This window comes from Gallus gallus, chromosome 3 (genome assembly GCF_016699485.2).
Source record: "Gallus gallus isolate bGalGal1 chromosome 3, bGalGal1.mat.broiler.GRCg7b, whole genome shotgun sequence".
Classification (NCBI taxonomy): Eukaryota; Metazoa; Chordata; class Aves; order Galliformes; family Phasianidae; genus Gallus; species Gallus gallus.
The window spans coordinates 59,965,966-59,981,909 of NC_052534.1; the positions used below are offsets into that span (position 1 = coordinate 59,965,966).

The window sequence follows — 15,944 nt, forward strand, 5'->3', positions numbered from 1 at the left end:
GTACTGTGGCTTTTTTTAGCCATCATAATCAGCTCAGGAAAGAGGTTGGTAAACCTCGCACTTGACTACAGGTTTTCAGTATGAAGAGGGATTTCTTTTTTCCATTACTTAAGATTACAGAAGCTTGTGATATTTATTATTATTGTTATCCAGCTTAGTATTATTCTTACATCTAAAGCAGGTGTAATTTTTTTTAACTATGCAAACTCACTCATATAGAATATCCGCAGAAAGAAAATGGACAAGGCTCTTTGTCCAGAGTCTTCAAAAGATGCAAAACCCTAAAAAGATAACCAAAACTACATGAAATGACCTTAAATTCAAGGCTTTTGAGCTATGTATAGCAGAAAGTAGTTTACTTGCAGCTCTTTCGCTAGAGCAGTGTCATAAAATCACAGCAGAATTGTGCTAGTACAGGAGCTGAAGAATAATGTAAATCCCAGCTGTACAAGGAAGAAAATCAGTGAGCCAGCAACACCAGGTAACACAGCACCACCAGTATCACATAGCCCCAAGACGACTACGAGGCACTGAACCTGGGGAACTGTAATCTCATTGCTGCATCATATAACTATTTATCCCTACAGGGTCAGGCCAAATCAGAGTCCCCTGTGTGAAGGAATACATATGAGATGGTCAAAACAAATTCTCAGGAAACTTCCCTCAGGCCTCATAGTAATGACTCTAATGTTCAGCTCTTGATAATCACAACTCTATTCCTGCCCAAATCACATTCACCATTTGCCTTTGCTTGTGTCAGAGGATCTGTGAGAGTTGGAACTGCTTCTTCCAGTCTCAGATCATGCTGGTGCTGGTGCCTTTCAATTCATCAGGGAAATGAACCTCTCAGAGAAAATCCTATGTGCACTGGCCTTGTAGCTCTATTTAAAGCTGACATCTCTCCACTGAGTTGGAGCAAACTTATTTTCAGAAAATTATCATACAACTTAGCTGCATATGAGCCCAGTTCATTAAGAAGGAAAGCTTCTAGGGAAATGAATGAGTACAATTCCACTTACAAATCTCCATGCTCATTAAAAAACAGTTTATGCTTTGATGCGTACAATTCTGTTTTCTGCAAGTATTGGTAAAAAAAATGCAGGTAAAAGCATTGCTTTAGGTAAAAGCATTGAGAAGCAACCACAGAGAACATGTGTAAGCATAAAGATGACTCTTACAGTAATCCTTCAAAATCTATGGCATACTCTAACATTACTGTCAAACAGAGAAACAGCAAATATACTCTACTCTAATGTCAAAGATGCCTGAACCTGATGTTGCTCCTCTGCTAATGTGACATGACAATGTTATTAAATTAGCACTTTACAACAATTCATACCCATTGTACTGATTTTGCCCAATCTTGCTGTGAGAAAACAGTCTTTCTGAAAGTACACATCTGTATCATTAAGAATCAATTTTCCTTCAATCTCTGTGTTGCCCTAGAAAGGAACTCCACTTTAATTAAATAATGTTATTTTTTTCCCGTTAGGTTCAAAGAGTCAAAATTTGATTACATGAACTCATGTTTCCTTTCTCACCTATAAATACTCTCACCACTATTCCAGCACCGGAGGAAGCAAAGGTGTGTGCATGAGTATGTATGTGCAGAATAGGTCAAAAGGGCCGGGGGTGAAGAAAATGAGCAAGAGTAAATCTGATTGAGAGCTTTTGTGTGCAAGATGTACTTCCTGAACAAATGATGAGTTTTGTGTTGGCTAGAGAGGAAAAAGGCATCAGGCTTTTACTGCAAAAAAATGTAATATATGCTACTCATGATCAACACAAAGGAACTGAGGAATGGGAAATTAAGAATCCAATGTCATTTTACTGCTAAGCATATCTGACACATACATATTAAGCATATCTCATTATGCATATTTGGAGCACAAAAATGGGACGTGCTGGTTAATTATTAGAACCTAAAGCCTATATCAAGCTGTGGTACTGTCTAAAAGATAAATGTTATCCATCTGAACTCATTTGAAGACCCTTTACAAAGTACAAGCTCTCAGATGATCCCTGGTCCTGAGTCTTTGTAGCTCTAACAAAAGGAGCCAGGCATCTACTTTTCAGCATTTCAGGCTGGAGTATCCAGGGCCAACTAATTTTTTGTTTCCACTCATGATTATTTTGGGACTCAGAGAAACACCATCTTGGTCCTTGCCTCATTCCTAATGGTATGGATACTTTTATTTTTCATGCATTTCTATGACTCCCTCCCTCTTCTCCCCTATTTCACTCTTTTGCTCTGGTCCTGTCATACAGTCTGTCCTGATGAAATATGTGCTTATATATATATGATTTACACTCATTGCACGCTTATTTTAGTCCTGCTCTGTCATTTGCTGGAGTCTTATCAATATCTTCCTCCTCCCCTGAATAAAGAGAATATACTTTTCCCTACAGAACTCTCATTTTCCTTTCCTGCTCGAAACACTGTAATGTACAAGTACACCATTTCTCTAACTTTTGCTGTTCTGCACACCCTCCTTGTCATTCACTCAGTAAGTCTACTTCTATCTCTCCACAAGGACAAGAGACTATAACGTCGCCTGTGCTATGGTAATGTTGAGGTTTTTGAGAGTACCTTATTCTAATTAGTATTAATCCTTCAGAGAAGTGGGGACTGTTACTGCTTCTCTGTTGTTCTAAGACCACTTTAACATAATACTTGATTACTGTGCAATGTTTTAATGGAATTATCCTGTCAACATCTTTCTGAGGTATTTAGGAACTATTGTTTATGTAGTACAGAAAAAAATTGGCACAAGTTAAGCACCCTGCCAAAGATACTACCGTAAGCCTACAACAAAGCAGAGATTTTGAAGCTGGCGTCCTAACTGTCTGGCTTTGTTATTGCCTCTTAATAGTACAGTTATGTTTCATGATGTTTTAAATCAATCTGACAGCACTGTAGCTTGAAAGGCATTACAACACAGACTTTTCAGAATACCAAACAGTATACATTTACTGTAACTAGTATGGATGGTTAATTACATATTACAAATTTTAAAGCATGAAATAATAATTTGAATGATTGCATAAAGCATATGTTCAGGAAGGAACAGAAAGGAATTAAGACTAATGTACAGCACATAATAGTCAGTGAAAAAAAACCACTGTGAAAATGGTCAATACTTTCATGTAACTCTTTACTTAAGGTTTCATTTATTTGGCATGTAAGTTATCATCAATAATATAAATACAGTATGTAAGAAATGCTTGTCCCCCACTCATTTAACAGGAATAACATTGCACATTTCATCTTTTCAATGTCTGTATTACTACATTAATTGCTCTGAAAGTAATGCCTCCTATTTATTTCTATGGAAACAACAACAGATACAAAGAGCACGATAACACCATTTGATAAAGCAAATCAAATTCTCAGCTACAAAATACCATTCCTCAACACAGTCACCACCATTAGCTATGCATTTTCATCATCTACCTGCAAAAGCCTGTATGCCATGCTTGTAAAAATCTGTACCAGGGGAGGTAACCCACTACTGCTGTCACTGCTACTGAAAGACATCAGTCACTGCCTCACTGTGTCCACATCCACTGTTTGGTCTCCATACACACTTAAGAAGCGTCAACGAATGTCAGTGGGTGCCATTTTTTCCACATGAAGTTATTCAATGACATGCCTTTGCTTCATACACACTTTCACGTCAGACATCATTTTGTCAGACTGCCCCTCTACTGCCGCCTGTCACATGGCAATGAAATGTAATGGAATATTGGTAGGAAGGTCACCCATACTGGTTATGACATCGTTGGCAAACATAATGAAATAGAAGGAATTATTTCAGAGCAGCCCTCACAAAATCAAATTGGCTGAGGTGATTCCCTCACATTAGTCTTATTCCCATAGCTCAGTCACTTAGTTCCACTCAAATCAATAGACGTGTGAGTGGGTAAGTGAGGAGTGAAAGACAAGCATAATAAATACTTTAAGTCCTGTGTTGGCAAATAGATACATAATTCTGTCAAACTTATCACCATGCTGATCTTTTATTTGCATATTTTGAGAGTTTTGATCTACAAATGGATTTTAATTTGTCTACTTTTGCAAAAACAGCCTTGTGGGAGTGGGGGCAGGTCATACATAAATCTCTGAATGCAGGCAGAAGGAAGATGTAGAGAAACTACAGAAGCTCTGCTTCTGTATGAAATGCAATTACCATTATTACAATTTTTTTGTACCACACAACAGCCGTATTATACTAGGAATCATCCACATTCAGAAGTTTATTGAGAGATGTAATGGATTCCTATCTATGCAAATGCTACAGTCTTATAAACTGAACATGAACGAACAATTTAAGAATGCTTTTCTCACTGCAGCATTTGGGAAGAGTCAGAGAGAAGAAACGACTTTCTCAAGGACATTATGGTAAGCTTGGAAACAGAACCAATTGATCTGAAGCACAGCTCAGGGCCTGAACTGAAATAATTTCCATTTGCTGTACAAAGATGAGTTCAATAAAAAGCCCAAGTGAAGAAAACTTTTCACTGGATCTGTAGCTAGAATTAGACATTGATGCATGTGAGTACCTATGAGACCGTGAGCTTGAGACCTTTCCTTGACCACAAGATCAAAAAAAGGTGCATTTTCTATTAATACACAAAGCTCATGCCCTCCTTAAGCACTGGCATTACATGACCAGGTTAGCAGGGTTGTACAATCTTCACTGTATCTCCCTAAGCACTACTTTCCCATGGTTTTCCTCTTGCTTTTCTCCAATTATCTGGGGATTGGTGGGAACTTCCATTCAACCTCTACTACATACATAGTATGCAGAATGCAACTCAAATTTCACAAAACAGTACCAAATCAAATCTCCATTAGTACTACTGACCTCATTCTTTACCTGGAAAAGTCATCTCCAGAGATAAGTAATTTATTTATCCTAGATAACCCAGGAGTTCTGAAAATGAAATAGCTTCTCTGATGTAAGCAGTGATAATCAATATCCATTAAGGCCATAAGGACACTTTAAAATATGAAGCATATGAGTATCCACGTCATGCCATCAACAGACCAATTAATTTTGGTAATACATAGGCATACAGGACAAGCCGAGCTGTGGTCCTCACAGAGAACTTCGAATGGTCCAAGTACTCAGATGTCACAGCTCTGCAAATGAAATATTCCTGAGAGAGACAAGTAAAGGGGAGGGCTTGGCCTAATACGTGAGCATAGGCTGCAGGGACAGATGGCTTTGTGCAACAAGGCAAATTGATTAGCCATGTCTGAAGTGACGTATTTTTTGACCAAATATCAGCACAGTTGATTAAAAATTACTGTTGGCAAAATTCAGTGACACCTCAGATGTGAAGCCATTACCTTCTCAGACACATCTATGGCATCCACCAAGAACTGGGGAGGACAAGAATCATTCAGTAGAAATACTGTCCCCACAGTTTTTCCCAGACCTCTGGGTTTCACACAAACCTGAACAAATCCGACCCTTAGTGGTTCTGTTCAGTTCAAAACAGCTGCCTCCTGCTAGTGGTGCCCTAAAAGTATGTTTACATATTTTGCATCACTTCAGGCTGCAAAGCTGCACTTCACATAGATCCTCATTCTCCACTTTCTCCCTTTCTCACTCTAAGCCACGCTCTTTAACTTGCTGGAAGAAGAAGAAGACACACAGATAAAGTGATAGCACTGAGGCTCAGCTCAGTCTCAAAAGAACCATATGGGAGGTATTACTATGGAGCACAAAAGGGAAAGTGACAAGCACGGTGTGTAGCACTGACATTTTGGTGGTGTACCATTTCAGAAAACTCCTATGAAAACATCACATCAGTGGAATGAAAATCAGTGCAATTAAAGAAATCAATTCCACAAAGATGAAATACAGTGGCTGAGAAAGATGTTATGTGCTGAAATGGGAATGGCTGCAAGACAAATACAAATGTGCATTATTTTTTTCTTTTTCTGATGCAAGGATTGGTTGATACAGCTTTGTAGAGGCTGTAGTCCCTCACCAGAACCACCAGATAAAGTGCTGTATGTTATCAGACAAAGGAGAGGTTGTGGCTTCTTTGCAGCCCCCATTATCGTTGTGGATTGTTCCAACCTTGCCTTTGCATACATAAATGCTAAATAACCAAATCAGGATAAGTCGTGTTTAATCAGAGCATTTCCTTGCACATATTAGGTCTCAAATATTTTTTGCAAATTTGAAGCTTTTCTAAATAACAAATGTTCAGCTACTCAAAGCACAGAGACCACCAGCCACAATTTTCTGTTACTTCTGCAATGTGGGCTGAACTAGGAATTTTATCCAGTCATCTATCCTGAGCAAAACCCACTCCACAGAAGCAAATCATTTGTGAGTCATCATTTCTGGCTTTCTTTGGTTTTTAAGCCAGGTATTATGCAATGAACAGTACCACTCTGTGGTACTGTTGATGATCCTCCTGAAATTTGGGATCATTTAACCTTCTAGTTGTCTTAATTACTACATTTTTTTTTTTTTAGGCAGTAAAATAAAAGAAAATTCTATGAAATTCCACTCTTAGAAAACTAAAATCAGTGCTCACTTGCACAAAATTAGCAGCAGTATTTGGATCATTTACAATCTGGTGTTTTTTGTTTTCAGGGAGATATCTGGGGAGATAAGGTGCCTAGCAGACAAAAAATATTCTGCACCTCCTCAGGAGAGTCTCTGTCTGCAATTCTTGAAATATCCCAGTCTAATTTAAGCCTTTCTTTTTAGAAAGTATAAACAGTGGGGGCTTTATAGCTTTTATTTTAGCTCTTGTATTCTTTCCACTAAGTATTCCACAGCAAACACCACATCTATGTGGAGCCTAACCTTTGGCACCCAGCTTCCATACAAGCTTACTAGCAAGCTGTACAAAATATAAGCAGCATAATGTTTTCAAAGACTAATGTAAGTGGGCCTCAGTGGAGATGAATTACTTTGTAACTTTTCATCTATAGACTGTAGAAAACATCCTTAAAAAAATACCGCAGTGCCGCCAGTCTGTGAAAAAGCCAAGATCAACATTAGCTTGATCATTGTCATGAACTCACAAATAGAAAGCAAGTAACCAATTTGTAGGTTGCAATTTATAGATTTACAGTTAAAGTGCAAGATCCACTTAAGTGCCCATAAAAGGAAATTGAAAGGAAAGATTAATTTCTTTCTACTAAAGGGAGATAAATCTGGTGCAAGGTTTGGGTTTGTTGAAAGCTAGTTTACTGAAAACCAAGCAATATGTTCTGTTCCAGCCTTGTGTTGTACGTTACTGAGTCACACCAAGTATTTCCTCTCTTTCTCAACACGTTTTTATAATTGTGACATTATGCTAGTGCTTCTATTAGAAAAAGAACGATGTGCTTGCTATCAGAAATGTGAAAATTATGTAAACACCAAAGTTTAAAGAATCAGGCCCAGAAAATTGGCCCATACTATTACTGAGTTGCTCTTTATCTATGATAATTACATTTTCAGTACCATGAATGGAAATATAAAAATAGCTGTAGCTGCCCACAGGTACCAGATTACTGATGGTTTGTTATTCTGTGCCATTCTCCTGCTTTGTAAAGACTTTATTATCTAGAAACACATTTTTGTTTAGGCAGAGATGCACAAAAAACCTTGCTGCACCAAGAAAAGAATCAAGCTTGAACTATATATTCCTTGAGTTTCTTGTTCATCATTCATTGCACACCAAAAAAAGCCAACAATCCAAACCCAGAGTAAAATAAAAAAAGGACCAGATATCTTTTTCTGAGTTATGCTTGAGTTAATAACAGTTGCGTGTAAATAATGTTGTAAAGCTATTTTTATCTATCTATTTATTCACTCTGAGTTTTTTTTGTACTTGTCTTCTTGTTTTTGTATCAGCTGTAACTTGCCAAAATTGAAGATGTCATATATCTGTGCAAGAAATTGATTTTATCTTCCAGATCTGCCCAGTGCCTGCCTTACTAACTACTTGGTCAGGATTCTTTTGCTTTCCTATAGTGGGGCCAGTTGAGGTGTATGGAGGAGACCTGGGAGGTAGACGGACTTTCAGGTAGATCTGCCACCAAGCTTCACACATGGAGCCCACACAGAGATGTACTGACACAGGGATATATTTACCTGAACTCACCTGATGTTGGCCATTTACACCTAGACTGAGGAAAAGACAGATAAAAAGACTTGTTCACTTTTTGATTGCCTGGTGGCCACATTTTACGCTGGCAACTATTCCAATGACTTACATTAACTTTGGGATCAGGATGAACAAGTATCCTCTCCCTTTTGCCAGTATGGCCCCTCTTTGGACAAAATATTGCAATCTCTTCAGCAGAAGTTTATGTAGTGAGAGTCACATACCCAGGCACTGGACAAAATTTCTATGTATTGCGACAGTTTTATTTACAGTTACATATATATTTATCCCTCTATATATGTATATATTAATTATATATTAAAAATGTCAACATAGAGAGACAGGGTTTGTAAATAAAGGCCACAGTGCTCTACTTTTCTGATAGTAAGATCCACCAGGAAGAAAGCTAGAAAAGGCAACATGAGTGAGGGTATCTATATATACTTACTGCAAGGAAGATCTGAAGAGAGCTGTGAGCCACTTCTATGTACTGATACTCAAGAAAACACCCCGAGACAGTGATATAACGATGATCCTCTGGAGCCCAGTCTGGGGCTGGTGTTACTGAGGTCACGGTGCAGCCTGGTCCATTCTCCATCCACCATGAACGATGCATTGAGATATTAAATGTCAGAATGAGATCTGTTTCCTGCAAAACAACATGGGAAGAATTAATGCTTTGGAATGGTACTCTGGTATTAAATGCCTCACCTAGAGATTTCACATAAAGAAGCAAATAACAGATTCTTACACATAAAGAAGTAAAGAACACCAATAAAATTGTGTCTTCACATGAAAATTAGCCGAGCTTGCTGCAAGAAATGCAAGTAGCTGCAACCTGACAGGCAGAATTTTTTTGAAGCAGAAGAATAATCCTGCAAGCCAGGATCTGCTCCCAAACATTATGCTAACCTGTACCACACAGTCACGTTACATTGATTATTATCCTATGGGAAACCACAGGGACTGATAGACATACACATTTCACAGCAACCCTCCTGTGCTCATTTGGCTCATATTTTGCTGGTGCGATCTACCAAACTGTACAAGAGTCCTCAATATCTGACACTTGACTATGTGTAGATCATATGCGGTTTTTTTCACATGCACTCTGCAAAGCAAAATTCTGGCAACTCTGTCGGAATATTAGAGAAGGATCAGAAAGAAGATTCTGTACAGCTGATTAAAAGCATTGCATCTCTGCAAAGCCTGTCTTAGTCTTCTAACTCTGTAGAAATCTGTACAGAAACAGCTACTATTGTGTTGCCTTGTCTAAAGACTTCTCAGCTTGTTAAATAAAAGGGCAAAGAAGCCTGTAACCTTCAAGTCTTGTGCAGCTGATACAAGGGAGCTAGTGCAAGAGATTCAGCCATGCTTTCCACTAAGACTGCATTTATGAATAGTTCATAAAGGAGTAATGAATGATTAATATACATCATAAACAATACTACGGATATGACTTTCATAAATTATACTTGGTTGAACATTACTTGAGGGTACTATACATAGTTATAACAAAACTATGGACTTTGCGGATTCTGTAATAGCCTACAGTATTTACCAACTCTTTATAAATTATTTATGTATAACCTCATTGTAAAGTGTGACTATCTTGTCTGTGTGCACATGAGCTCAATCATGCAAAAAAAATTGCTTTTAAGTAATGTCTTTGCAGAGTCAAATTCTCTCCACACCTAACCTACATTTTTTTCAGCGTGTTGATGACATTAATAATTAAAATTATCATAAAAATTTAACATGTAACTATTTAATTAGGCTTACCAAGACAAAACGAAGAGAACACCATTCTGTAGCTGATATGCTGTGTCCAAATTTCCCTTCTTTCCAAAAAAGTCACTTTTTCAGTTTCACATATTTTTCCTTTTTTTAATACTTCAAGCAAAACTAACTCTATCCAGAGAGGTTTCAGATAATGTGATATGACTGACATATCAACTGATCTGTGATTACTCTGTAGCACAGCTGATTTTTTTTTTTTCAAGTTCAAGTTCTTAATTATATGCAGAATTTTGGTACATTTAAAAAAAAAGAATAAATACTCTTCCTGATCATATCCATGTAACAGATGGCAAGAAGGACTATAAATATTTTTGTGATGAATAATTATTCTACATCCGCACAGCAGCATGATCCAGCAATTAATGTGCTCTGTGAGTAAATATGTGATGATTCATATAATCGAAAGATAAAACTAACTTCAGACATTTGAAGATGATTAAAGCAACCATGAACTTTTGGATAAACAACCCAAATTTTCCAGAAATTGATATATTTACATATGGCCACAAGCCTTCATACACAATAAACTTTTCCTTTCTCTGGGCCCCACTGTAGCAAAGCTGCTAGTCTAGTGTCTGCCTACTGTTTCTTGTAAACGAGCTTTTTTCCCCAGCACTCAAGCCAGAAGACTATTATTCTTTCTGTACTCAGGGCTGTTAGAACACCTTAGTAGCACATTTGTCTTTTAACCTTGCGTAAGAAGTTGAAGAATTAGTATCTTTGAAGCAACTTTGCTTAAAGACATCATCTTATTCCTGAATGATGAAAATAAAACTCCATCACATTACTGTTAGAAGACCTTTAATTCATTCTAGTTGCCATGGTAAATTCTTAACCTCTAGTCTCTTAACAGAGCAGCAGCATGAATGAATAAAACGTATTGGCTGTCTTTATTTTATTATTTTCAATACCTTCAGAAGAGTCACGATGAACTAAAAATATTTTACAAAGTGCAGACATGGGATTAAATACATATTCGTTAAAAAGAAAAGGGATTAGCTAGCTGGCAGGAGCCAGTTATTTGTTATGCATCTGCCAGATGATGTTAAAATGGATCAGGAGGAGCTAAGCAAAGATCAAAACTGGTCTCTGTGATTAGAATATTACTCTTCTAAAGAGTAGATCTCTTCTAAAGAGTAATATTCTCTTAAAGTAATATTACTCTTCCAGAGAGTAATATTCTGATGTTTAATGTATGTTTGCTTACACAGGGTGCAGTAGGCCAAAATTTTACAGGTTCAAAACAAGCGCAAAGGAAATATGATCACATATTGAAATACTTATAATTAGGCACATAAATAAAACTTCACAACATCTAGCTTTCTTACATCCCAAAATTTAAACCTAGATGATTTTCTGAAATAATCTACTATATTTAGAAAATTCCACTGCCTCAAAACATCTTTTCACAATTAAGTTGAATACTGTGATTTGGACTAAACAAGGTTGTTTTGATCAATAATTGTTTTTTTACTTATAAGTGCTAAAAAGACTATCTACCGGTTCTATATTTTATTCCTGTCTTCGAGCAATCAGTAAAATACTGTGTTACTCCCTCTGCTCAAAAAATAGATCTGATACTTCTCACAGTCTTACGTCACTTAATTCCTGGTATTAGTGAAAACAAATATTTCTGGTTTCAGCTGATACAGTGTTAATAGCACACTCATATTTAGTTGTTGCTGAGGGGCAGGGACACACCTGGGATCAGGCCAGGTTGCTTGACAGGAAGAGCCACTGCCTTTATGGAACAGCAGCAGTGGGCAGGGCAGAGCTGAAACAGGACAGGAGCCTGAATTAGGTCAAGGGCTGTTCCATACTGTGTGACATCCTGCAGAAGGCCATAAAGTTGAGGGGAGTTTGCTAGGGACAGCTGCTGCTCAGGGGTTGTAGGGTGTTGGCCAGTGGATGGTGAGACATTGTGTTGCTGGTGGGCTGCCACTAGGGCAGTTGTATAGTTAGCTGGGCATCAGTTAGCTGGTAGTGAGTAATTGCATTGGGGGTGTATATAAGTATGCACAGTTACCTTCACACTTTTGTGTCCATTTTTTTCTTTTAGCCTTAGAAAATATTTTTTTAATCTCAACTCATGAGTTTTATTTTCTTTCCAGTTCTCTCCCTCATCCCACCTGAGGGGAAATGAGTGAAAGGCTGTGTGGTGCTAAGTTGCTGCCAGGTTAAACCACAACGCAAATAAATAAATCCTGCTGAAAGCCCACACTTCAAATCTTAACTTTGAATAATATGGTTGAAAAGGCTATCAAGCAGGGTAGTTATTATATATTGAATTACTTAATAAACAAGGTCAACTTCAGAAGGCAAAACAGAAAGTGGAGTCAAACTCTGGTTGTGGCAATATTAGACACCATCCACATCTAAGGGCAAATTCAGCACAAAAATGACGAAGTCAGACTTTCAAAAATAAACATGAGTTAGGTCCTAAATATTCTTATCTCCAAAGTACGTGAGGTAAGTATAGATGCCGGAGGAGCCTATTCACTACAACATCAGCTGCCACAAAGTCAGGTCTTCCAAAATATAAATTGGTACGTGATCTGATCTTGCCTGTAACCTCTAGACCATGTTCTCTGATATGCACTCATATTAGTAGACCATTTCCTGTATTTTAGTAGTGAAGGTCACCCAACTTTTTCACAAGTTTTACTCTGTAGTGAGAAAACAGATGAGAATTTGAACCTCCTGTTAGAACTGTGTGAGCCAAAGAGAGCATGTTGTATCTGTCACTAACATCTTTTACATTGAAAAGATTTAGAACTATTCTTTGACAAATTCCTCTTGCCATTTACTCTGTTCACTGTTTGAATACAGTTTTAGTGGACATAGACTAAGTCTACCATGGAAGTAGGGGATTTTCTGTACTCTCCAGTGTATTTGCAGTCTGTTTTCTTTTCGACATCTGTGGCTCAAACATTACTCAGGGAATTACAGAGAGATGGTCTAATAAGCCTTGGAGCTATGAAACTCAACAAGAACTGTTGATATGTATTGGGCATGCCAATATGATGATGTTCACAGTTTGTATGTCAAGGAAGATTTCATTATCTTAAATTCAACAAACAGCTGCTTCCTTCACGGACACAAAAATACATCTGTAAGAGCTTTATGGATGATCACTGTGATGCTTTTGTAAATCCTGCTGATATTTGTAAAGCCTTTTAATGAAAATTGGTGCATTGAAATAGATTTTGCTATTCACTGAGGAGTAAGAATTCAGAGGAAAATATTTAGTAAGGCATGTTTGCTAACATTTAAGATGTGCTGTGCTGAGCTTTGTCTAGGAGCTAGACAAAGGCTGGAATTTAGAGGTCTCAGACTCAGGTGTCAAAAATTAGAAACTGAGACATCTTCAAATTATGTCTCTAATCTTATTTATTTTAGGATGGTTTGTGTAAAAAAAAGTTGAGCTCTGATGATTTTTTTTATACGTACAATATATAACAACTTTTCCTGGAGTTAACTGAACAGTAGATAACATTTTCTGAATGAGGATAGCTGATGAAAAAACATGGAAGTATAAAATTTTGCAAGAGTTGCCAGAAATGAATACAACTTTCTTTGCATTTAGGAGCAGCAGGAGGCCAGCAGTGCTCAATATGAAGATATGTAATAATTACAAGACAACCCTGTTTCAATTATTTTGCTAGGTGCTCTGGTGCAGTTTAGAGAAGCCGATACCAAATACAAAGTCAAGAGAAAAGCAGCAGCAGTGATCCAGTGTGATTCTCTTTGAAAGTTCATAAGATACTGCAGGCTTGAGGAATTTGTACTGACTTCAGTGGTTGTGGTTAGCTGTGCCATGGAAAATGAGTTTCCTCCTTTTTTTCTAATTAGGAATTGCTGAAATCTGTGCAAACATGCCAAGATTCTGTACAAGCTTTTTCAAATATAACCATGTGACCACTTGTTTCATTTTTCGTTCTCAATCTAGCAAGAAGAGACTGCTTGGAGATTGAATGATCGCACAAGGATTCAGTGAAGAGCAGGGCCTCAAAGCATCTGTAGTTGTGGATGCCTCAGATGCACAGAGGCCTCGACAGGCAATTTTTTTTCCTTATGTTATCTAACTTTTCCACTGAAACTAGCGTGAGAAAGTGGTACTGCATGACAGGAGCAAGCAGACATTTTCTTACCTAAAGAAAAACCACTCTCACTAAAGGGTCAAAATATTGCTTGGCAGCATGTTTTTCTTTTTCAGTGTAAACTTTTTTCCACAGCCGATAGACAGGAATTAACTGTTGAATAACTGTGTGAAGATCACAGATACGGAAACTAGCTAATATTTTAATCTGGTGGCACCTGAGCTAACTTCTCTCTGAAGTTTTTTTTTTTTTTTTTTTTACATGTGCAACTCCTTTTCACTTTTTTTTTCAGTAACCTGGAATTATGGATTTTAAATTTCCTCTCAAAAAGTTTTTATACCAGTATAATTCCAAAATGGATGTGGAATTCAATTCAGGTGTATAAGGTTTAACTAGACCCACTCAATAGATTTACTTCTGAAGTTCATCCATGGAAAATATCAAACATTTCCTCATTCTTAGTTGCTATCAGTATTCTGTTAAAGAAAATTCCTAGCGTATCTTAAGTGATTGCCAGTGTAAACATGAAGATTTCATAGAATTACTTAAAAAGATATAAGCATGAGAGAAAAGGATGACTCAGGTATCCTCATTTTCTTGACTAAAATGAAACCAGAGCATTATATAAGAAAATGGTACAAAATAGCCTTCAAAAAAGCATAGCTATTGCAATACAGGGATTCACATTGTGACTACTTATTACTTGATATGATTGTTATCAATAACTTTACGAAATTGCTGGAGCTGCAAGCAATGTTATCTTAATTAAGATCATCATAGTTTTCTTATATTGGAATATATACATTGACAATCCTAACAATTTTGATCTACTCTGCTTCAATTCATAAAAAAAAGACTATACCTGCTAAACTTTAGAATATTATCTTCATCAGTACTGTGGCTTTAATTTTTATTATTAGCAGCTTTAAGAAATTTTCTATCTATATAGATCTTCAAATAAGAATATCCTGAAAAGTAAAAACAATTTGTACTGCAAAGATAAAATTACTACCTCACGAATATATTTAATATTTAATCAGAACATTTTTAGACTAAGATTTTTCTGGATTGGTGTCATTAAAGTTTTTTATTTTTTGTGTAAACCAAGAGACTAAAACCCATCCTAGTAGCCCAATAAAGTACTACCATTTATCACTGTGGTCTGACAGGTTGCAGTCCCTGTGCTATCACACAAAAATTTTAATCTGAGTCTTCTATATATGGCAAAGTTCCTGAGCAGCAGATTTTTTTTTTTTTTGTAACTGCTTGGAAAGTGACTTTCTGAAATATTTAAGTTTGTGCAATGGAAAAATACACTGAAGTAGGTAGCTGACCAGAAGTCCCCACATCCCACAGTAGAAGATAGCTCTATGAAATATTATTTCTCACTGTAGCATAATCAGGGATACCATTTGGGAACTGAGGAATCCATTGAAGAAGACTGAGTTGATTGTAACACCTTGCTTTGAAAACTCAGTTTTGACAAGTGACCATTCCCTGAGGAAAGCAGTTTGCCTCACAATACTTTAATGTAGGTGTCCAGTGGTTGGTATTCCAGACGCAGCTGATCTGCTGTCTCCTAGCGCAACTGGTTGGCATGGAGTTACTCACAGATTATATAAGAACCAAGACCAAAACTAGCTTCTTTCATTCCTTGGCACAAAACCCTTCTAAATTTTGGATTAAAGCTGAAGATACCAGGTGTAACTGGTATCTTGGAATTTTTTTTTTCCCTTTTTAAATGGTAAAGTTTGTCTCTTCTTGGCAAATATATACAGATTAACAACATCTGCAAATTTTAAGCATTATAATAAACTTTAAATTCTAAATAAAACCTTTCTAAACACAAAAACATCTTATATTTGGGTGCTATCCAAATGGCTACATGGAGCTTCAAGCGAGCTGAGAACAAAGCTC

General features: G+C 37.0%; 1 protein-coding gene across 2 annotated transcripts in view; it reads right to left on the reverse strand.

The window, feature by feature from the left end:
• The window catches only part of NKAIN2 (Na+/K+ transporting ATPase interacting 2), a 517,562-nt gene that overhangs the window by 67,730 nt on the left and 433,888 nt on the right, over nucleotides 1-15,944 (reverse strand). For both annotated transcript variants that reach the window (NM_001277834.2, XM_040697148.2), the window contains exon 4: nucleotides 8,576-8,776. In NM_001277834.2, coding sequence (NP_001264763.1) covers nucleotides 8,576-8,776 — 201 coding nt within the window. The remainder of the gene's footprint in view (nucleotides 1-8,575; nucleotides 8,777-15,944) is intronic.